The sequence below is a fragment of the Stegostoma tigrinum genome, chromosome 4 (genome assembly GCF_030684315.1).
Source record: "Stegostoma tigrinum isolate sSteTig4 chromosome 4, sSteTig4.hap1, whole genome shotgun sequence".
NCBI classification, from domain to species: domain Eukaryota; kingdom Metazoa; phylum Chordata; class Chondrichthyes; order Orectolobiformes; family Stegostomatidae; genus Stegostoma; species Stegostoma tigrinum.
Genome location: NC_081357.1, coordinates 84,780,786 through 84,805,107, shown reverse-complemented (window position 1 = coordinate 84,805,107; position 24,322 = coordinate 84,780,786). Strand labels below are relative to the sequence as shown.

General features: G+C 45.6%; 1 protein-coding gene across 2 annotated transcripts in view; it reads left to right on the top strand.

The window, feature by feature from the left end:
* Nucleotides 1–24,322, top strand: part of LOC125452853 (collagen alpha-1(XXII) chain-like) — a 444,116-nt gene that overhangs the window by 291,570 nt on the left and 128,224 nt on the right. For both annotated transcript variants that reach the window (XM_059645502.1, XM_059645503.1), the window contains one exon: nucleotides 12,190–12,234. In XM_059645502.1, coding sequence (XP_059501485.1) covers nucleotides 12,190–12,234 — 45 coding nt within the window. The remainder of the gene's footprint in view (nucleotides 1–12,189; nucleotides 12,235–24,322) is intronic.

Below are 24,322 nucleotides of genomic sequence, written 5' to 3'. Positions count from 1 at the left end.
TGCTGTAGGTTGCAGAGAGATATAGATAAGCTGCAGAGCTGGGCTGAGAGGTGGCAAATGGAGTTTAATGCGGACACGTGTGAGGTGATGCACTTTGGTAGGAGTACCCAGAAGGCAAAGTACAGGGCTAATGATAAGATTCTTGGTAGTGTAGATAAGCAGAGAGATCTCAGTGTCCATGTACACAGATCCTTGAAAGTTGCCACCCAGGTTGACAGAGCTGTTAAGAAGACGTACAGTGTTTTAGCTTTTATTAATAGAGGGATCGAGTTCCGGAACCAAGAGGTTATGCTGCAGCTATACAAAACTCTGATGTGGCCGCACTTGGAGTATTGCGTGCAGTTCTGGTCACCACATTATAAGAAGGATGTGGAAGCTTTGGAAAGGGTGCTGGGGAGATTTAGTAGGATGTTGCCTGGTATGGAGGGAAGGTCTTACGAGGAAAGGCTGAGAGACTTGAGGCTGTTTTCGTTAGAGAGAAGAAGGTTGAGAGGTGATTTAATTGAGGCATATGAAATAATCAGAGGGTTAGATAGGGTGGATAATAACAGCCTTTTTCCTCGAATGGTGACGGCGAGCACAAGGGGGCATAGCTTTAAATTGAGGGGTGAAAGATACAGGACAGATGTCAGAGGTAGTTTCTTTACTCAGAGAGTAGTAAGGGGAATGGAATGCTTTGCCTGCAACAGTAGTAGATTAGCTAACTTTAAGTACATTTAAGTTGTCATTGGACAAGCATATGGACGTACATGGAATAGTATAGGTTAGATGGGCTTCAGATTGGTATGACAGGTCGGCACAACATTGAGGGCCGAAGGGCCTGTACTGTGCTGTAATGTTCTATATAATGTTCTATATTTGGAGTCTTTACTACGACATAGTAAAATGGATGTGGTTGTTGGAAGTTGATCATTTCATTCCCAGTGGCACAGTGGCTCAGTGGTTAGCACAACAGTCTCACAGCACCAGGTACCCGGGTTCGATTCCAGCCTCAGGTAACTGTCTGTGTGGAGTTGCACATTCTCCCTGTGTCTGCGTGGTTTCCTCCGGGTGCTCTGGTTTCCTCCCACAGTCCAAAGATTTGCTGACTAGGTGGATTGGCCATGCTAAATTGCCCATAGTGTTCAGGGGTGTGTGTGGGTTATCGGGGGATGGGTCTGGGTGGGATGCTGCAAGGGGCGGTGTGGACTTGATGGGCCGAAGGGCCTGTTTCCACACTGTGGGGAACCTAATCTAAAAAAATATCTCTGCAGAAGTTCTCTGGGGAGTGTTCCAGGCCCAACCATCTTCAGCTGTTTCATCAATGACCTTTCCTCTAAAAGGCCAGAAGTCAGGATGCTTGCCAATGACTGCACAATGTTCCGCAACATTCACATAAAAACTGGCCCGGCCAATGACACTCACGTCCAACAAGTTAAAATAAAATAAAATGATGTTTGTGTGATTAAAGTGTCCCAATGCAGTAGTATTCTCTCTATAACTCTATTGTTATACTATGTCTCTGCGGTTTCCCAGCAGATTTTCAACTCTCACTATTTGGAAGCCTTCAGAATGCCTTTAGTCAAATAATCATCTACTTTTTCCTTCCCAACTATGAGCAAATCATTTCTGTTGTTCCCTGAAAGACATCTACTTTTTTGAAAAGAGGATTCTTTTCTCTAATTGTTACAACCCGCTTATTTCATTGTTCTCCTTCCCTGTTTTATTCTGAAGATCTGTGAATGTAAAGTTCCTACTCTTCGCCATTGTAAACCATAACTGTTGCTAGCAGTATGTCATATTCCTTGAGATTCAATAGAATTCCCATTGCTATTTCCCCCACTATCAACATCGCAACCAGAGATAACAAAGTGTGGAGCTGGATGAACACAGCAGGCCAAGCAACATCTCAGGAGCACAAAAGCAGACGTTTCGGGCCTAGACCCTTCATCAGAGAGGGGGATGGGGAGAGGGTTCTGGAATAAATAGGGACAGAGGGGCAGGCGGACCGAAGATGGAGAGAAAAGAAGATAGGTGGAGAGGAGATTTTAGGTGGGGAGATAGGGAGGGGATAGGTCAGTCCAGGGAAGATGGACAGGTCAAGGAGGTGGGATGAGGTTAGTAGGTAGGAAATGGAGGTGCGGCTTGAGGTGGGAGGAAGGGATGGGTGAGAGGAAGAACAGGTTAGGTAGGCAGAGACAGGCTGGGCTGGTTTTGGGATGCAGCGGGGGGAGGGGATGAGCTGGGCTGGTTGTGTGATGCAGTGGGGGGAGGGGACGAACTGGGCTGGTTGTGGGATGCGGTGGGGGAAGGGGAGATTTTGAAGCTGGTGAAGTCCACATTGATACCATTGGGCTGCAACCAGACACTGAATTGGACTTGTCATTTAAATATCATTGCCAGGTTGGATGTTAGGAATCAGTGAGTAATTCACCTCCTGACTGCCCGGAGCTTGTCCATCATCTACAAGGCACAAGTTAGAAGTATGATGAAATACTCTCCACTTGCCTGGATGAGTGCAACTCCAACAGCACTCAAGAAGCTTGTGACGTTAGGGACAAAGCAGCTCGATCACATCAACAAACATTCTGTCACTCTACCACCAATAACTCAGTCACGGCAATGTATACCATTTACAATATGCATTGCAAAAATTCATCAATGCTCCTTCAAAAGCACTTTCGAAACTCGTGATCACTTCTGTCTACAAGGGCAATGGCAGAATATACAAGGCAACATGACCACTTGTAAGTACTCCCAAGTCACTCAACATCCTGACTAAGATACATATCCCCATTGATTCCGCGTCAAAATCCTGAAACTCTGTCCTTAACAGAATATAACATCACTTAGACTGCAACAGTTCAAGGTTGATTGAATGATTGTCATGTTACCGGAATACAGTGAAAAGCTTTGCTTATGAGCAGTGCAGGCAGATCATAATAAGCAAGGATGTACAGATCAAAGATTGGGAAAAACTTGGACAGAGGCGGGTAATTAGGAATAGTCCGTAAACACTCACACCAGTAATTGATTAAAAACAGTGGCTTAGGTGTCCAGAAACAGAGTAGGTAATTATAGATAATAAAATGTGAGGCTGGATGAACACAGCAGGCCCAGCAGGATCTCAGGAGCACAAAAGCTGACGTTTCGGGCCTAGACCCTTCATCAGAGAGGGGGATGGGGTGAGGGTTCTGGAATAAATAGGGAGAGAGGGGGAGGGGGACCGAAGATGGAGAGAAAAGAAGATAGGTGGAGAGGAGAGTATAGGTAGGGAGGTAGGAAGGGGATAGGTCAGTCCTGTTCTTCCTCTCACCCATCCCTTCCTCCCACCCCAAGCCGCACCTCCATCTCCTACCTACTAACTTCATCCCACCTCCTTGACCTGTCCGTCTTCCCTGGATTGACCTATCCCCTCCCTACCTCCCCACCTATACTCTCCTCTCCACCTATCTTCTTTTCTCTCCATCTTCAGTCCACCTCCCCCCTCTCTCGCTATTTATTCCAGAACCCTCACCCCATTACCCTCTCTGATGAAGGGTCGAGGCTTTTGTCAGCTTTTGTGCTCCTGAGATGCTGCTGGGCCTGCTGTGTTCATCCAGCCTCACATTTTATTATCTTAGATTCTCCAGCATCTGCAGTTCCCATTATCACTTGGTAATTATAGAATTACTCAGGATCCCAGCACAGAATTACTAACATTTTTTCAGGTTTTTAGTGATAACTTTTGCGGTAAGATGATAAATATCTGTTGAATACTTTATTCATAGAATCTCTACAGTGTGAAAACAGGCCATGCGGCCCAACAAGTCCACACTGCCCCTCTGAAGACCATCCCAACCAGACCCATTCCCCTAATTTCCTGTGTTTAACCCACCTAACCTAAACACCCCTGGGCACTATGGGCAATTTAGCATGGCCAATCCACCTACATTGTACATCTTTGGACTGTAAGAGGAAACTGGAACACCTGGAGGAAACCCATACAAACATGGCAAGAATGTGCAAACTCCACACACACAGTTGCCTGAGCCTGGAATCAAACCCAGGTCCCTGGTGCGGTGAGGCAGCAGTGCTAACCACTGAGTCACCATGCTGCCCGTCTCATAGTTCTCATAATATTAAGTTTTTTCTACATCATGGCAGGACGTTGTACTAGAGGTCAGACAATGACCTTGGAGCACTGGAACAGTGACCTGGGGAACTGAAAAATCAATCATCTTGTTTCTGATTGGCCTTGCTAAAAGACTGAATTAAAAACAAAGTTGCTGGAAAAGCTCAGCAAGTCTGGCAGCCTCTGTGAAGTTAAAAACAGAGTGAACGTTTTGGGTCTGGTGACCCTTCCTCTGAACTTGAGGAATGTGATATGGCTGTAGAAACAAATCTTAGCAAACATTTGGTCAAACAACAGGAGTGACAGTAAAATTAAAGTCAGTGGGCAAGAAGAGAGATTGGAACGGAAATCCTGCCAGAGAGAGGAACAGGACTGCTTCAAGGTGGGCATGCCTGGAAGAGATGTGGCAGTGAGTTAAATACGAAGAAAGGCTGGAATTCCTGCTCAGAGTGAAGCATCTGTGAATTGTGAATGCAAAGCATAGCATTTGAGTTACATTGAGAATTCTGCCTTGTTCTGCAGTTTGTTGCTCATTTCGAAAGAGTGTAACTATGCATACATACTAGGGGTGAAAATAATTTTTCTTGTGTGCTCTTCAGATTTTCTCAGGGCTGCTTATTGATTTGACAGGGGCTACTCTATGGTTTATGGGGATCTTTTTCATTCTCACTGACTCCTTTGCGAGATAATGTAGTCAGAAAGTAACATTATCTTCAGTATTTGTGTTTGCATACAGCATATTTAGACTGATACAGAAATAGAATTAGAAGAAATCATCAATATTCTTAATTAACATCATTCCATTCCACAAAAAGTCACAACACCAAAGGAAAGCATTTGTTTCCTGGAAACCACACAATTTAAATTGACACAAAACAACAACTTCCCTCTTTAGGATAGTTAAAGCATATTCCAACAAGAAAAAGGCCATCAACTAGCCTTCCCTCTACTGACCCCTTCTCCCACCTCCTGGATACCACCCCAAGGCTTCCTACCCTCCCTTGACCTCTTCATCTCCAACTACTGTTGAGACATCAATCGCCTCAACATCTCCGGCCTTCTTACCCACTCCAACCTCTCCCCCACAGAACGTGCAGCCCTCTGCTCCCTCCTCTCCAATCCCAACCTTACCATAAAGCCTGCAGACAAGCGAGGCGCAGTTGTAGTTGTAGAACTCAGAAATAGGAAGGATGCAGTAACAATGTTGAGGCTGTACTACAGGCCTCCGAACAGCGAGCGTGAGATAGAGGTACAAATATGTAAACAGGTAATGGAAAGGTGTAGGAGAAACAGGGTGGTGGTGATAGGAGATTTTAATTTTCCCAACATTGACTGGGATTCACTCAGTGTTAGGGGTCAAGATGGAGCAGAATTTGTAAGGTGTGTCCAGGATGGTTTTCTAGACCAGTATGTATGTAGTCCAACTCGGGAAGGGGCCATACTGGACCTGGTGCTGGGGAATGAACCTGGCCAGGTGGTTGATATTACAGTAGGGGACTATTTTGGAAGTAGTGACCACAATTCCGTAAGTTTTACAATACTCATGGACAAGGATAGGAGTGGTCCTCAAGGAAGAGTACTAAACTGGGGGAAGGCCGACTATACCAAGATTCGGCAGGATCTGAGGAATGTAGATTGGGAGAAACTGTTTGAAGGTAAATCCACATTTGATATGTGGGAGGCTTTTAAGGAGAGGTTGATTAGCGTGCAGGAGAGACATGCTCCTGTGAAAATGAGGAATAGAAAAGGCAAGATTAGGAAACCATGGATGACAGGTGAAATTGTGAGACTAGCCAAGAGAAAAAAGGAAGCATACATGAGGTCTAGGTGACTGAAGACAGACGAAGCTTTGCAAGAATATGGGGAATGTAGAGCGAATCTGAAATGAGGGATTAAGAGGGCTAAGAGAAGACATGAGATATTTATATATATATTGCTGGCAAAAATGGTTAAGGAAAATCCCAAAGCCTTTTATTCATACATAAAGAGCAAGAGGGTAACTAGAGAAAGGATTGGCCCACTTAAGGACAAAGAAGGAAAGTTATGCGCTGATTCAGAGAAAATGGGTGACATTCTTAATGAGTACTTTGTATCGATATTCACCAAGGAGAGGGACATGACGGATGTTGAGGTTAGGGATAGATGTTTGCTTATTCAAGGTCAGGTTGGCATGAGGAAGGAGGAAGTGTTTGGTATCCTAAAAGACATTAAGGTGGACAAGTCCCCAGGTCCGGATGGGATCTATCCCAGGTTGTGAGGGAAGCGAGAAAGGAAATAGCCAGGGCCTTAACTGATATCTTTGCAGTGTCCTTAGACATGGGTGAGGTCCCAGAGGACTGGAGGCTTGCTAATGTTGTCCCCTTGTTTAAAAAGGGCAGCAAGGATAATCCAGGTAATTATCGACCGGTGAGTCTGACGTCAGTGGTAGGGAAGCTGCTGGAGAAGACACTGAGGGATAGGATCTATTCCCATTTGGAACAAAATGGGCTTATCAGTGATAGGCAACATGGTTTTGTGCAGGGAAGGTCCTGTCTTACCAATTGAATAGAATTCTTTGAGGACGTGACAAAGTTGATTGATGAGGGAAAGATTGTAGATGTCATATACATGGACTTTAGTAAGGCATTTGATAAGGTTCCCCATGGCAGGCTGATGGAGAAAGTGAAGTCACATGGGGTCCAGGGGGTGCTAGCCAGATGGATTAAAAAACTAGCTAGGCAACAGGAGACAGAAGGTAGCAGTAGAAGGGAGTTTCTCAAATTGGAGACCTGTGACCAGTGGTGTTCCACAGAGATCTGTGCTGGGACCACTGTTGTTTGTGATATATGTAAATGATCTGGAGGAAGGTGTAGGTGGTCTGATCAGCAAGTTTGCTGATGACACTAAGATTGGTGGAGTAGCTGATAGTGAAGGGGACTGTCAGAAATTATAGCAGAATATAGATAGACTGGAGAGTTGGGCAGATAAATGGCAGATGGAGTTCAAATCCGGGCAAATGTGAGGTGATGCATTTTGGAAGATCTAATTCAAGGCAAACTATACAGTAAATGGAAAAGTCCTAGTGAAAATTGATGAACAGAGAGATCTGGGTGTTCAGGTCCATTGTTCCCTGAAGGTGACAACGCAGGTCAATAGGGTGGTCAAAAAGGCATATGGCATGCTTTCCTTCATTGGGCGGGGTATTGAGTCCAAGAGTTGGCAGGTCATGTTGCAGTTGTATAGGACTTTGGTTCGGCCACATTTGGAGTACTGTGTACAGTCCTGGTCGCCACATTACCAAAAGGATGTGGATGCTTTGGAGAGGGTGCAGAGGAGGTTCACCAGGATGTTGCCTGGTATGGAGGGTGCTAGCTATGAAGAGAGTTTGAGTAGATTGGGGTTATTTTCATTAGAAAGATGGAGATTGAGGGGGGACCTGATTGAGGTCTACAAAATCGTGAGGGGTATAGACAGGGTGGATAGCAAAAAGCTTTTTCCCAGAGTGGGGGACTCAATTACTGGGGGCCATGAGTTCAAAGTGAGAGGAGGAAAGTTTAAGGGAGATTTGCGTGGAAGGTTCTTTACACAGAGGGTGGTGGGTACCTGGAATGTGTTGCCAGCGGAGGTGGTAGATGCAAACACATTAGCGTCTTTTAAGATATATTTGGACAGGTACATGGATGGGCAGGGAGCAAATGGACACAGACCGTTAAAAAATAGATGACAGGTTAGACAGAGGATCTTGATCGGCGCAGGCTTGGAGGGCCGAAGGGCCTGTTCCTGTGCTGTAGGCTTCTTTGTTCTTTGTTCTTTGTAGTATGGCGCACTGACCTATGCATTTCCGAGGCCTGACACCAGCTCTCTGATGCCTCATCTTACTGCCCCTTGATCATGACCCCACCCCCGACCACCAAAACAGCATCTCCCAAACTATCCACAACCTCATCATTGCAGGTGACCACCCACCCACAGCCTCCAACCTCACTGTTCCCAACCCCGCACCACCCATTTCTGTCTCCTTCCCAAAACCCACAAACCTGACTGCCCTGGTCAACCCATTGTCTCCACCTGCTCCTGCCCCACCAAACTTATCTGCACTTATCCAGCCTCCATTTTCTCCCCCATGGCCCAGGAACTCCTCACCTATGTCTGTGATACCACCCACGCCCTCCACCTCCTCCAAAACTTCCGATTTCCTGGTCCTCAACGTGTCCCACGCAGACACGGGGAGTGTGCAAACTTCACACAGACAGTTGCCCGAGGCTGGAATCAAACCCGGGTCCCTGACGCTGTGAGGCTGCGCTGCTAACCGCTGAGCCACCGTGCTGCCCCACTTAAAGTTGATCCTCCAAAATGCATCATCTCGCATTTGTCTGGAATAAACACCATCTGCCATTTCTATGACCAAGTCACCAATCGATCTATATCCTGTTGTATACATTCACAATTGTTGGTACTGTCAGCAACTCCACCAATCTTCATGTCATCAGCAAATTTGCTTATCAGACCACATGCATTTTCCTCCTGATCACTTATATACACTACAAACAACAAAGGACCTAAGACTGACCCCTGAGGAACACCACTAGCTACTGGTCTCCATTCTGAAAAAAAACCTTCCACCACTGTCATCTGTCTTATGTGACCAAGCCAGTTTTCTGTTTCTCTAGCCAGGCCACCGCAAATCCCCTGTAATTTTAGTTTTTGTCCTAACCCGCCCTGTGGAAATTTATCAAATGCCTTACTAAATCCATATAATTACATTCACAGCCCTTCCCTCATTAATTACCCTTATTACCTCTTCAAAAAATTTAATCCAGTTGGTGAGACATGACCTTCCTGGGACTAAACCATGTTGCCTGTCACTAACTAGTTCATTTTCCTCCAAATGCGCATATACCTTGTCCCTCAGTATCTTCCCCAAGCGCTTCCCCACCACAAACATCAAGCTGATTGGCCTAAAGTTTCCTGGATTATCCCTACATCCTTTCTTAAACAAGGGAACAACATTTGCTAATTTCCAGTCCTCTGGAACTTCACCGGTGGTCAATGAAGATGTGAAGATATCTGCCAATGCCCCAGTTATTTTCTCCCTTGCCTGTCTAACAACCTGGGGTAGATTCCATCTGGTCCTGGGGACTTGTTGAACTTAGTGCTTTTTCAGATACTCAAAACTCCCTCTTTCAATATGTTGACATTCTCTAGAGTATTCACACACTGATCCCTGACCTCAACAGTAGTCATGCCCTTCTCAGTGAAAACCGATACAAATTATTCATTCAGGATCTCCCCCACTTCCTGTGGCTCTACATATAACCTCCCTGCTTTGTCCTTGAGTGGCTACTCTTTCCCTTGTTACCCTGTTTTCTCCTAACATATGCACCAAAAGCCTTGGGATTCTCCTTGATCCTGTTTGCTAAAGACATTTCTTGCTGGCTTTTTGCCTTCCTAATTTCACATTTAAGCTCCTTCTTAATTTCTGTACTCCTCCAGGGCTTCGCCAGTTTGTAGCTGCCTAGATTTGTCATATGCTTCCCTTTTTCTTTTGACTAACCTTACAATTTCCTTTGTCATCCATGGTTCCTGAATCCTGCCATTCCTATCCTTCAGCTCAGCAGGAACATACACGTTCTGCACTTTCGTCAATTGGCCTTTAAAAGCCTCCCACACACCAGCTGTAGATTTGCCCTCAAATAACTGCTTCTAATCCACATTCTCCAGTTCCTGTCCAGTTTGGGTGTAATTGGCCCTTGCCCAATTAAGCACCCTCACCCGAGGGCCACTTGTGTTCTTTTCTATGACTACTTGAAATCTTATGGAGTTATAGTTACTAAGTCCGAAATGCTGTCTTACTGAAACATCAATCACCTGTCCTGGCTAATTCCATAGTGACAAATTTAGTATGGTCTCCTCTCTCGTTGGATTGTTGACGTATGATTAGATTAGATTAGATTCCCTACAGTGTGGAAACAGGCCCTTCGGCCCAGCATGTTCACACTGCCCCTTGAAGCATCCCACCCAGACCCATCCCCCTATAACCCATGCACCCCTGAACACTATGGGTGATTTAGCATGGCCAATCCACCTAGCCTGCACATCTTTGGACAGTAGGAGGAAACCGGACCACCCGGAGGAAACCCATGCAGACACAGGGAGAGTGTGCAAACTCCGCACAGACAGTTACCTGAGACTGGAATCGAACCCGGGTCCCTGGTGCTGTGAGGCTGCAGTGCTAACCACTGAGCCACCATGCTGTCCCAAAACAAAATTACCTCAAAAAACCGTCCTGGACACAACTAACAAATTGCTCTCCATCCAAGCCACTGGCTGTAAGGGATCCCCAGTCAATAAGAGGAAAGTTGAAGTCACCCCCTGCTCTTTTCACTCTTTTCCAGGATCTGACTACATATCTGCTCCTCTGTCTCATGTGACCTGTTGGGAGGTCTATAGAAAACTCCCAACATTGTGATTTCACCCTTCCTGTTCCTGAGCTCTACCTATAACGCCTCAATGCAAAATCCTTCCAATGTGTCCTTCCTCAACACTGCCATGATGTGACCTCTAATGAGCAATGCAACTCCCCCACCCCGTTTGTTTCCCTTTCTGCCCCTTCCAAAACAGCGATATCCAGGAATGTTAAGCTGCTAGTCCTGTCTCCTTTAGCCATATGGTCATAACATCATAATTCCATGCAATACCCTTTGATCACTTTATTCCTAAGAACTATATCTAAGCCTTTCTTGAAAATATTCTATGTTTGGCCCTCAACCATATTCTATGCCAGGGAATTCCACAGGCTCACCACTCTCTGGGTAAAGAAATTCTCCTTCACTCCTCTAAATTTCAGTATATATCGTCCTAATTAATCCAGTCTCTTTTGATTAACCAGTTCTACCATTCTGTCTAATCTGTCTCATTATCCACACCTGCAGAATTCAGTGAACACAAGGTGACACAGTGGTTAACATTGCTATCTCACAGCACCAGAATCCTGGGTTTCATTCCAGCCTTAGGCAACTATGTCTGTGTGCAGTTTGAAATTTCTCCCTGTGTCTATGTGGGTTTCCTTCAGGTGCTCCAGTTTCTTCCCAACACTAAAAATGTGCAGGTTAGATGGGTTTGCCACGCTAAAAAAAATTTCCCATATTGTCCAGGATGCAGAGGTTAGGTGGGTTAGCCATGGTAAAAACCCCCTGCATATTACGGGGTTCGAAGTGGAAGCTCTTCAGAGGGTCAGTAGCAACCTGATGGGCCAAATGAGCTCTTTCTGGACTGTAGGGATTCATTGTTTGGTAAATGAGTTGGTCTAAGTTAGGATAAAGGTGACAGGATTTTGGATGAGCCCTGTAAAAAGTGTGCTTCATCTAGTGAAGGCTTCCTGAAGATATGAGATGGAAGGGAGGATTAGAATAGTTGAATGTACAGAATGTAGGTGGGCTAAGGGAAGAATGAAGCTGGGGAGATACTTTTTCTGATGTGTGAGTAGGTATTTTTGTACTTCAGTCAACATCTGATTGTGGAGCCATGATGCTGAGATGCCCATTGATGCTGAAATCTGATCCTTCATGGCAATGTTAGATACTCTACACTTTGCTTCCTGCTACTTAACATTTTTTAATAGTAACGCAAGTGTATGTCTCCAAGACGTCAACACTTTTAAATGATTGATTCTGCCCAGTGCATTGAACAGTTCGGAGATCTAGTGACTGCCATTAGTTAAGTTACATTTACCAATATTCATTCTGAAATAATGAGGTGTTAAGCTGAAATATCTATGTCAACAATTAACAGCCTGGAGAATTTTTGTGCAGTATGTTCCTATTTTTAAATCCTCCAATTATAGAAGGACTTCTTTTAACTAAGTGTCAGTTTACACTGACATGATTTAAATCCCATGTTTAAGAGTAGACCTGTTATTGGAAAAGGAGCATTTAAAGTCAATACAGAGTAATAAAGGAACTTTAGTACAGTTTGATGATATTTTTGTTTAACTGGTTTGTAAACAAAGAGAGAGCACCTTCCCCCGCACCCTCCCCCAAACATGCGGCCAGTTGTCCTGCCTGCCATGCCTACTGTACACATGAAATAAGTCAATTTTCTTTTTTCTCTTTCAAAAGGGTAAACCTGGAGAAAAAGGAGACAAGGGAGAGCATGGAGATCTGGTGCGTAGCTTGTATTGATACAAGTAACATTAAACCTTCTCATGGTCAATGGAAATCATGTCAATAGTCATCGAATCTTATTGTCATTGTGCCAGTATCTGAAAGAACTGCCATTAATTCGCTTTCCTGAACAGGCATACAGAACTGCCCTCCTTATATATATCTCAAATTGCCTGTGAATGTTCCTTATATTTCAGATCATAACAATTTGCCTCATCTCTTTGCACCTCAAGAGAAACATCTCTTATTAATTGATTAGGGTTATACTGTGATCTGGTTAGATTCTTCACCTTGGACCTCTGTGACCTGAAAGTGACCTGCTCAATTTCACATCCAGCCCCTTTTGGATTCACATCAATCCCTGGTGAAAGTCTCTTTGTGCTACCAGTGAATTCTATGTGAAATAAATTGTGAAGTCTTTGTTCAGTTCCTCATCCTAATCTGGTACTCAGGAAAGAAAGCCACAAGATGTGGTAAATGTGAGGTTATCCACTATAAATGTGAAGTTGCCCACTTTGGTCACAAAACAGGAAAGCAGATTATTATCTGAGCAGTGACAGTTAAGGAAAAGTTGAGGTGCAACCAGAGCGGGGTGTCATGGTGGAATAGTCACTGAAGATTGACATACAAATTCAGCAGTGTGTAAGGAAAGCTAATCGCATGCTCTCCTTCATAGCAAGAGGATTGAGTATCAGAGTAAGGATGCCTTGCTACAGTTATACAGGGCCATCTTACGTAGGTAGGGTGAGTGATGAGATCCTGCAGCAGCAGATCATGGAGTTTGGTAGAAAGTTAAAGAACAGGATCTCCAAAGTTGTAATCTCAGGATTACTCCCTGTGCCAAGTGCAAATGAGGCTAGAAATAGGAGGATAGTACAGCGCAATATGTGGCTAAACAGATAGTGTAGGAAGGAGAGTTTCAGATATCTGGACCATTGGGATCTGATTGGGTCAGGTGGGAAGGATGGGTTGCATCTAGACGGGAGGGCCACAAATATTCTGGCTGGAAGATTTGCTAGTGTCACTCAGGAGGATTTAAACTAGCTCAGCAGTGGGGTGGGAACCAAAGTAAAGATGAATTGACTGACAGGAAACTAGAGAATAGGGCCAGTAAGACTCAGAGGAAGAGCACGCAGGGTGTAGTTGTGAAACAAAGTCGCTCTGGTGGACTGAAGTGCATTTGTTTCAATGCAAGAAGTGTAAAGGCTAAGGCAGATCAACTTAGAGCTTGGATTAGTACTTGGAGCTATGATGTTGCTGCTATGACAGAGACTTGGTTGAGGGGGCACAGGATTAGTAGCTTAACGTTCCAGGATATAGATGTTTCAAGTTGGATAGAGGGGGATATAAAAGGGGTGGGGGAGTTGCACTATTTGTTAAGGAGATATCACAGCTGTACTAAGGAATAACACCTCAGATGGCTTATACAGCGAGGCAGATGGGTAGAGCTCAGGTACAGAAAGTTTGTAATCGCAATGGTTGGGGTTTACTATAGGTCTCCCAACACCCAGTGGGAGATGCTCAGATAAGAACAGATGTGTAGGCAGATTTTGCAAAGATGTGTAAGTGACAAGGTATTGTCGTCGGTGATTTTAACTTCCCGTATATTGACTGGGAGTCATTTAGTGCTTGGGGCTCAGATGGGACAGAGTTTGTAAGAAGTATCTAGGAGGGCTTCTTGGAACTGTAAGTAGATATTCCAACTAGGAAAGGGGCCATACTAAACCTAGTATTGGAGAATGAGCCTGGCCAACTGGTTGACATCTCAGTCAGGGAGCAGCTCAAGAACAGTGATCACAATGCAGTAAGCTTTAAGGTAATGATGGATAAAGACAAGTGTAGTTGTCAGGTGAAGGTGTTAAATTGGGGGAAGGCTAATTACAACAATGTTAGGCAGGAACTGAAGAATGTAGATTGGAGGTAGATGTTTGAGGGAAAATCAACATATGGTATGTGGGAGGCTTTCAGGTGTAAGTTGCTGGGAACTCAGGACTAACACATTCCTGTAAGGATGAAGGATACGTTTGGCAAGTTTAGGGAACCTTGGATAATGAGAGGTGTTGTGAGCCTAATCAAAAAAAAGGAAGCATTTATCAATGCTAGGAGGGTGGGAACATATGAAGCAAGGGTGGAGTACAAGGAAAGTCGAAAGAAACTTCAGCAAAGAGTCAGAGAGCTAAAAGGGGTCATGAAAAGTCACTGGCTAACAGGATAAAGAAAAACCCCAAGGTTTTTTATACATATATAAAGAACAAGAAGGTAGCGAGGCAGAGAGTTGGCCCACTCAAGGACAGGAAAGGGTATTTATGAATGGAGCCAGAGGAAATGGGCAAGTACTTTGCGTCAGTATTCACCATAGAGAAGAACTTGGTAGATGATGAGTCCGGGGAAGGGTGTGTAGATAGTTGGCTTCATGTTGAGATCAAAAAGGAGGAGGTATTGGGGGGTCTTGAAAAACATAAAGGTAGACAAGTCCCCAGGTCCTAATGGGATATACCCCAGAATACTGAGAGAGGCAAGGGAGGAAATTGCTGGGGCCTTGTGGGAAATTTTTGTATTGTCTCTGGCTACAGGGGGAGCTCCCAGAGGATTGGAGAATAGCCAATGTTGTTCCTTTGTTTAAGAAGGGTGGCAGCGATAATCTAGCTAATTACAGGCCAGTGAGCCTTACGTCAGTGGTAGGGAGATTATTGGAGAGGATTCTTCGAGACAGGATTTACTCCCACTTGGAAATAAGTGGGTGTATTAGTGAGAGGCAACAAGGTTTTGTGAAGGGGAGTTCACGTCTCACTAACTTGGTTGAGATTTTTGAAGAAGTGACGAAGATGATCCATGAGAGTAGGGCAGTGTATGTTGTCTACATGGACTTCAGTAAGGCCTTTGACAAGGTCCTTCATGGCAGGCTGATACAGAAGGTCAGAGATGACCTTACAAGATTGATAAAAAAAACAAACTGGCTTGGTCATTGGAGACAGAGGATAACATGGAAGGGTGCATTTCTGAATGGAGGATTGTGACTAGTGGCCTTCTTCAGGGATCTATGTTGGAACCTTTGCAGTTTGTAATATTTATAATTGATTGGGAGGAAAATGTAACTGGTCTGATTAGTAAGTTTGCCAATGACGCAAAAGTTGGTAGAATTGTGATTAGCGATGAGGATCGTTAGCTGGGTATAGATTGGGTGGTGATTTGGGCAGAGAGATGGCAGATGAAGTTTAATCTGGTAAAAAGTGAGGTAATGCATTTTGGAAAGTCTAATCCAGATGGAATATACACAGTAAATGGCAAAGCCCTTAAGGGTGCTGATAGGCGGAGGGATCCAGGTAAAAACCAGAAGAACTGTGGATGCTATAAGTCAGGAACAAAAACAAAGTTGCTGGAAAAGCTCAGCAAGTCCAGCAGCATCTGTGGAGGAGAAAACAGAGTTAATGTTTCAGGTCTGGTGACCCTTCCTCAGAACTGATGGTGGCTGGGAAAATGTCAGTTTATAAGAGGGAACTGCGTATTCAGGTATACAGGTCACTGAAAGTGGCAATGCAGGTGGAGAAGGTAGTTAACAAGGCAGAGAGCATGCTTGCCGTCGTCGGTCGGGGCATTGAGTTTAAAAATTGGCAGGTAATGTTGCAGCTTGACAGAACCTTAGTTCAACTGTATTTGGAATATTATGTTCAATTCTGGTCGCCACAATACCAGAAGAATGTTGGTGGCTTTGGGCAAGGAGCAGAAAAGATTTACCAGGATGTTGCCTGGTATGAAGCACATTAGCAATGAGGAGAAGTTGGAGAAACTTGGGTTGATCTTTCTGGCACAGAGAAGGTTGAGGGGTGACCTGATAAAGGTCTACAAGATTATGAAGGGTATGGACAAAGTGGACAGTCAAAAACTTTTCCCCAGGGTGGAAGTATCAGTTACTAGGGGGCATAAGTTTAAGGTGTGAGCAGCAAGGTTTAAAGGTGATGTACGAGGCAAGGTTTTTACACAGAGGGTGGTGGGTGCCTGGAACTCACTGTCGGGGGAGGTGGTGGAAGCAGATAAAGCAGTGACTTTTAGAGGGCATCTTAACAAATACATGAATAGGATGGAAATAAGATATAGTCTCCAGAAGGGTACAAGGTTTTAGTTGGGATGGGCAGCGTAGGCTGAGAGAGCCGAAGGGCCTGTTCATGTGCTGTAATTTTCTTTGTTCTTTGCTCTTGTGCTTTGATGAGGCCACACCTTGAGTATTGTGTGCAGTTTTGGTCTCCTAGTCTGAGGAAGGACATTCTTGCTATTGAAGGACACCAGCAAATGTTCACCAGACTGATTCCTGGGATGATAGGACTGAGGTTTAAGGAAAGTTTGGATTGACTGGGCTTGAACTTGCTGGAATTTAGACGAATGAGGGGGGATTTCATAGAAACATATAAAATCCTGTTGGGACTGGACAGGCTAGATGAGGTAAGAATGTTTCCAGTGTTGGGAAAGTCCAGAACAAGGGGTCACAGACTAAGAGTAAGGGGTAACGCATTCAGGACTGAAACGAGGAAGAATTTCTTCATTCAGAGAGTGTTGAACCTGTGGAATTCTCTTCCACAGAAAGCTGTTGAGGCCTGTTCATTTGATATATTCAAGAAGGAGCTGGGTATGGCCCTTGTGGCTAACAGGTTCAAGGGAAATGGGAAAAGGGTGGAAATGGGACACTGAGATTGCATAATCAGCCATGATCATGTTGAATGTTTGTGTAGGATCAAAGGCTAAATGATCTACTCTTGTGCCTATTTTCTGTGTTTCTGTGTTTAAGGTGGCTGGTGTGCTTGTGTAAAAGTATTGCATGGATACTGTGGAAATATTCTTCTAGAGCAAAGTTGGGGGGCTGATTAGAATTGTTGAAGTGCCTTTATTGGTTGTCAACAATTTAGCATTTCGAATAGCCCCAAACTAAAGAGCTGTTTCTCCAAATTTTTCTTGTTTCTATTTTACCTGATCTGGAATGTTCAAAATTGAGAACATAGATTTTGCTGAGTACATATTAGAAAAAGAGCCATTCACTTTGGGTGGTGAAGCAAAACGGTTGTGTTGGAGAACACGTTAGATTCTCACATGGACATACCTCATAATTTCCTGCTGAATTGTTAATGCCAGTCATTGAGCAGGACGTCATAGAGGAAAGGTAAGTAATTCCAGGAGAAAGGGACTGCTTATAGCAAAAATATGGATATCCAAGCTCACCCTTTTCCTGACTCAGAATGGTTCACATTGAAGGGATATCTCTGGTAAAAGGACTGAAAATGAAATTGTTATTGCTATTACTGAGACTTGGTTGTGGGAAGGGCAAGATTGGCAACTAAATATCCCAGGTTATAGATGCTTCAGGCGGGAAAGAAAGGGAAGTAAAAGGGGTGGAGGAGTTGCATTACTGATCAAAAAGGGTACCACAGCTGTGCTGAAGGAGGGCACTATGGAGGAGTTGAGCAGTGAGGCAATCTGGGCCGAGCTCAGAAATAGGAAGGGCACGGTAACAATGTTGGGGCTGTACTACAGTCCTCCCAACTGTGAGTGTGAGATAGAGGAACAAACATATAGACAGATTATGGAAAGATGTAGGAGCAACAGGGTGGTGGTGATGGGAGATTTTAATTTTCCCAACATTGACTGGGATTCACTCAGTGTTAGGGATTTAGATGGAGCAGAATTTGTAAGGAGCATCCAGGGGGGTTTTCGAGAGCAGTATACAAATAGTCCATCTTAGGAAGGGGCCATACTCGACCTGGTGTTGGGGAATGAGCCTGGTCAGCTGGTTGAAGTTTCAGTAGGGGATTACTTTGGGAATAGTGATCACAATTTTGTAAGTTTTCAAATACTGATGGACAAAGACGAGAGTAGTCCTAAAGGAAGAGAGCTGAATTGGGGGAAGGCCAACGATAGCAAAATTCAGCAGGAGCTGGGGAATGTGGATAAGGAGCAGCTGTTTGAGGGTAAATCCACATTTGATATGTGGGAGGCTTTTGAAGAGAAGTTGATTAGAGTGCAGGACAGACGTGTCCCTGTGAAAATGAGGGATAGAAAGGGCAAGATGAGGGAACCATGGATGACAGGTGAAATTGTGAGACTAGCTAAGAGGAAAAAGGAAGCATGTGTAAGGTCTAGATGACTAAAAACAGATGATGCTTTGGAAGAATATCAGGAAAGTAGGACCAATCTGAATGAGGAATTAAGAGGGCTAAAAGGGGCCATGAAATATCTTTAGCAACCAGGGTTAAGGAAAATCCCAAAGCCTTTTATTCATACATAAGGATCAACAGGATAACTAAGGAAAGGATTGGCCCACTCAAATATAAAGGACGGAAGTTATGCAAGGAGTCAGAGAAAATGAGTGTGATTGTTAATGAGTACTTTGTATCAGTATTCACTGATGAGAGGGGCATGACAGATGTTGAGGTTAAGGATAGATGTTTAATTATTCTAGTTCAAGCCAGCATAAGGAGGGGCAAAGTGTTGGGTATTCTAAAAGGCATTAGGGTGGACAAGTCCCCAGGTCCAGATGGAATCTATCCCATGTTACTGAGTGAAGTGAGAGAGGAAATAGCTGGGGCCTTAACAGATATCTTTGCAGCATCCTTGAGCATGTCTTAACAACTTGATAGAATTCTTTGAGGAAGTGACAAAGTTGATAGACGAGGGAAGGGCTCTAGATGCCATATACATGGACTTCAGTAAGGCATTTGGTAAGGTTCCCCATAGTAGGCTGATGGAGAAAATGAAGTCACATGGGGTCTCGGGTGTACAAGCTAGATGGATAGAGAACTAGCTGGGCAACAGGTGAGAGAAGGGAATTTCTCAAAATGGAGAAATGTGACCAGTGGTGTTCCACAGGGATCCGTGTAGGGACCACTGTTATTTGTGATATACATAAATGATCTGGAGGAAGGTATAGATGGTCTGATTAGCAAGTTTGCAGATGACACTAAGATTGTTGGAGTAGCAGATCATGAAGGGGACTGTCGGAGAGTGCAGCAGAATATATATAGATAAAGGGAGATGGGCGAAGAAATGGCAGATGGAGTTCAATCCAGGCAAATGCGAGGTGATGCATTTTGGAAGATCCAATTCAAGAGCGAACTATTTGGTAAATGGAAAGCCCTGGGGAAAACTGATGCACAGAGAGACCTGGGTGTTCAGGTCCATTGTATCCTGAAGGTGACTATTCAGGTCAATAGAATGGTCAAGAAGACATACAGCACGCTTTCATTCATCTGACGGGTTATTGGGTGCAAGAGTTGGCAGGTCATGTTACAGTTGTATAGGACTTTGGTTCGGAATACTGCATATAGTTCGAGACATTACCAAAAGGATGTGGTGCTTTGGAGAGGGCGCAGAGGAGGCTTACCAGGATGTTGCCTGGTATGGACGGTGCTCACTTTGAAGAGAGGTTGAGTAGATTAGAATTATGACTAGATTCCCTACAGTGTGGAAACAGGCCCTTCGGCCCAACAAGCCCACACCGCCCCTTGATATATCCCACCCAGACCCATCCCCCCACAACCCATACACCCCTGAACACTATGGGCAATTTAGCATGGCCGATTCACCTAACCTGCACATCTTTGGACCCGGAGGAAACCCAAGCAGACACGGGGAGAATTTGCAAACGCCACATAGACAGTCGCCGGAGGACAGAATCGAACCCAGGTCCCTGGTGCTGTCAGGCTGCAGTGCTAACCACTAAGCCACCATGCTGCTCTAATTATTTACATTAGAAAGATGGAGGTTTAGGGGGGACCTGATTGAGGTCTACAAAATCAAGAGGGGTATAGACAGGATGGATAGCAAGATGCTTTTTTCCAGAGTGGGGGATTCAATTACTAGGGGTCATGATTTCAAGGTGAGGGGGGAAAAGTTTAAGGGAGATATGTGTGGAAAGTTCTTTAGATAGAGGGCGGTGGATGCCTGGAACACGTTGCCAGCGGAGGTGGTAGAGGCAGGCATGATAGTGTCATTTAAGATGTATCTAGACAGATACATGAATGGGCAGGCAGCATAGAAATACGCATCGTTGGAATATAGGATAATAAAATGTGAGGCTGGATGAACACAATAGCCCAGCAGCATCTCAGGAGCACAAAAGCTGACGTTTCGGGCCTAGACCCTTCATCAGAGAGGGGGATGGGGTGAGGGTTCTGGAATAAATAGGGAGAGGGGGGAGGCGGACGGAAGATGGAGAGAAAAGAAGATAGGTGGGGAGGAGAGTATAGGTGGGGAGGCAGGGAGGGGATAGGTCAGTCCAGGGAAGATGGACAGGTCAAGGAGGTGGGATGAGGTTAGTAGGTAGGAGATGGAGGTGCGGCTTGGGGTGGGAGGAAGGGATGGGTGAGAGGAAGAACAGGTTAGGGAGGCAGAGACAGGTTGGACTGGTTTTGGGATGCAGTGGGTGGAGGGGAAGAGCTGGGCTGGTTGTGTGGTGCAGTGGGGGGAGGGGACGAACTGGGCTGGTTTTGGGATGCGGTGGGGGAAGGGGAGATTTTGAAGCTCGTGAAGTCCACATTGATACCATTGGGCTGCAGGGTTCCCAAGCGGAATATCAGTTGCTGTTCCTGCAACCTAGGGGTGGCATCATTGTGGCAATGCAGGAGGCCCATGATGGACATGTCATCTAAAGAATGGGAGGGGGAGTGGAAATGGCTTGCGACTGGGAGGTGCAGTTGTTTATTGCGAACCGAGCAGAGGTGTTCTGCAAAGCGGTCCCCAAGCCTCCGCTTGGTCTCCCCAATGTAGAGGAAGCCACACCGGGTACAGTGGATGCAGTATACCACATTGGCAGATGTGCAGGTGAACCTCTGCTTAATGTGGAAAGTCATCTTGGGGCCTGGGATAGGGGTGAGGGAGGAGGTATGGGGGCAAGTGTAGCATTTGCTGCGGTTGCAGGGGAAGGTGCCGAGTGTGGTGGGGTTGGAGGGCAGTGTGGAGCGAGCAAGGGAGTCACGGAGAGAGTGGTCTCTCCGGAAAGCAGACAGGGGTGGGGACGGAAAAATGTCTTGGGTGGTGGGCTCGGATTGTAGATGGCGGAAGTGTCGGAGGATGATGCGGAAAGAATACACCTCCTCCCACCCACCTTCTTAAAAAAATTCCATCCCCTATTCCCAATTCCTCCGCCTCCGCTGCATCTGCTCCCACGATGAGGCATTCCACTCCCGCACATCCCAGATGTCCAAGTTCTTCAAGGACCGCAACATTCCCCCCACAGTGGTCGAGAACGCCCTTGACCGCGTCTTCCGCATTTTCCGCAACACATCCCTCACACCCTGCCCCCGCCACAGCCGCCCAAAGAGGATCCCCCTCGTTCTCACACACCACCCCACCAACCTCCGGATACAACGCATCATCCTCCGACACTTCCGCCATCTACAATCCGACCCCACCACCCAAGACATTTTTCCATCCCCACCCCTGTCTGCTTTCCGGAGAGACCACTCTCTCCGTGACTCCCTTGTTCGCTCCACACTGCCCTCCAACCCCACCACACCTGGCACCTTCCTCTGCAACCGCAGCAAATGCTACACTTGCCCCGATACCTCCTCCCTCACCCCTGTCCCAGGCCCCAAGATGACTTTCCACATTAAGCAGAGGTTCACCTGCACATCTGCCAATGTGGTATACTGTATCCACTGTACCCGGTGTGGCTTCCTCTACATTGGGGAAACCAAGCGGAGGCTTGGGGACCGCTTTGCAGAACACCTCCGCTCGGTTAGCAATAAACAACTGCACCTCCCAGTCGCAAACCATTTCCACTCCCCCTCCCATTCTTTAGATAACATGTCCATCATGGGCCTCCTGCATTGCCACAATGATGCCACCCCTAGGTTGCAGGAACAGCAACTGATATTCCGCTTGGGAACCCTGCAGCCCAATGGTATCAATGTGGACTTCACGAGCTTCAAAATCTCCCCTTCCCCCACCGCATCCCAAAACCAGCCCAGTTCGTCCCCTCCCCCCACTGCACCACACAACCAGCCCAGCTCTTCCCCTCCACCCACTGCATCCCAAAACCAGTCCAACCTGTCTCTGCCTCCCTAACCTGTTCTTCCTCTCACCCATCCCTTCCTCCCACCCCAAGCCGCACCTCCATCTCCTACCTACTAACCTCATCCCACCTCCTTGACGTGTCCGTCTTCCCTGGACTGACCTATCCCCTCCCTACCTCCCCACCTATACTCTCCTCCCCATCTATCTTCTTTTCTCTCCATCTTCGGTCCGCCTCCCCCTCTCTCCCTATTTATTCCAGAAGCCTCACCCCATCCCCCTCTCTGATGAAGGGTCTAGGCCCGAAACATCAGCTTTTGTGCTCCTGAGATGCTGCTGGGCCTGCTGTGTTCATCCAGCCTCACATTTTATTATCATGGATTCTCCAGCATCTGCAGTTCCCATTATCACTTGGAATATAGGAGACAGGTTTCGATAGAGGATCTGATTGGGGCAGGCTTGGGGTGGGGGGGCAAAGGGCCTGTTCCTCCTCTGTAATTTTCTTTGTTCTTTGTTCTTTGAAAAGCTATCTCTTTCCTTTCGTTCTAACATTATTTTGGATGCCCCTGACTGAAATATAGCTGTGAAAAGTAGGGCTACCATTGGATTTCTTCAACTTTGGTTAAAACTTCAAGTGCTGACATTTCATTGTTCAAACGTAGTGTTGGAAAATACAGGAATGCCCCCACCCCTCCACCCAACATGATGGTACTCCACTCTTCCTCCCCCACCCCATCCACCCCACCACCAGGGCCATTACTCTCAATTTAATTTTCCAGAAATCTGCAGTATGACAGAAGTCAGTTTTCAGCCAATTCAGTTCACTCCATGAAATGACCAGAGGCACTGAATACCACAAAAGCTATGGATCCTGACAACATTCTCACGATAGTACTGAAGATTTGTACTCCAGAACCTGCCACACATTTAGCCAAGCAGTCCCACAAGTATCTATTGGATGACATAGAAAATTAGGCAGGTAAAGCCTGTACACAAAAAGTAGGATGAATCAGATCCAGCCAATTATTGCCCTGTTAGTCTACTCTTGATTCTCAGTAAATTAATAGAAGGTGTCTTTAGCAGTGCTACCCACTCACCAAACTTTGGTTTCCACCATGGCCTCTCAGCTCCAGGCCCATTCCAACCTCGGTACAAACATAGAAAAAAAGCTGAATTTCAGCATTGAGGAGGGAGGCAGTAGGTATATCATGAATGTAATCCTCCTGTAGTACTGCACTGTGCTCACAGAACTCTGATTATATGGTGTCAACCCTGAAAAGCCTGCTTAATAAGGGGAATGAGAAGAGTTGGACCATTGCTGGGAGACACCTACATGAATGTTCAGGTAGTTTATTGCAATGAGCCAGTGGGCAGACAGAGTCATTGTGATGTTAAGTGCAGAAACAGACCCTTCGATCCATCTTGTCCATGCCACCCAGAAATCCTAAATAAATCTAGTCAAATTCGCTGGCATTTGCCCCATATCCCTCTAAACCCTTCCTATTCATATATCCATCCAGATGCATTTTAAATGTTGTAATTGTACCAGCTTCCACCACTTCCTCTGGCAGCTCATTCCATACATGCACTGCCCTCTCCATGAAAACGTTGCCCCTTAGGTCCCTTTTGAATCTTTTCTCTCTCATCTTGAAACTATGCTGACTAGTTTTGGACTCCCACCATCCTGGGGAAAAGATCTTGTCCAGCTACCTTGTCCATGCCACTCATGATTTTATAAACCTCAGAGTTCTCACCTCAGCCTCCAATAGTCCAGGGAAAACAGCCCCAGTCTATTCAGCCTCTCTCTATGGCTCAAACCCTCCAATCTTGGCAACATCCTTGTAAATCTTTTCTGAACCATTCCAAGTTTCAAAACATTCTTCCTTTAGCAAAGAGACCAGAATTGCACACAATATTCCAACAGTGGCCTCGCCAATGTCCTTTACAGCTGCAACATGACCTCCCAACTCCTATATTCAATGCACTGACCAATAAGGGCAAGCATACTAAAAGCCTTCTTCACTACCCAAGCTATTTGCAAATCCATTTTCAAAGAATTATAAACCTGCGCTCCAAGGTTTCGTTGCTCAAC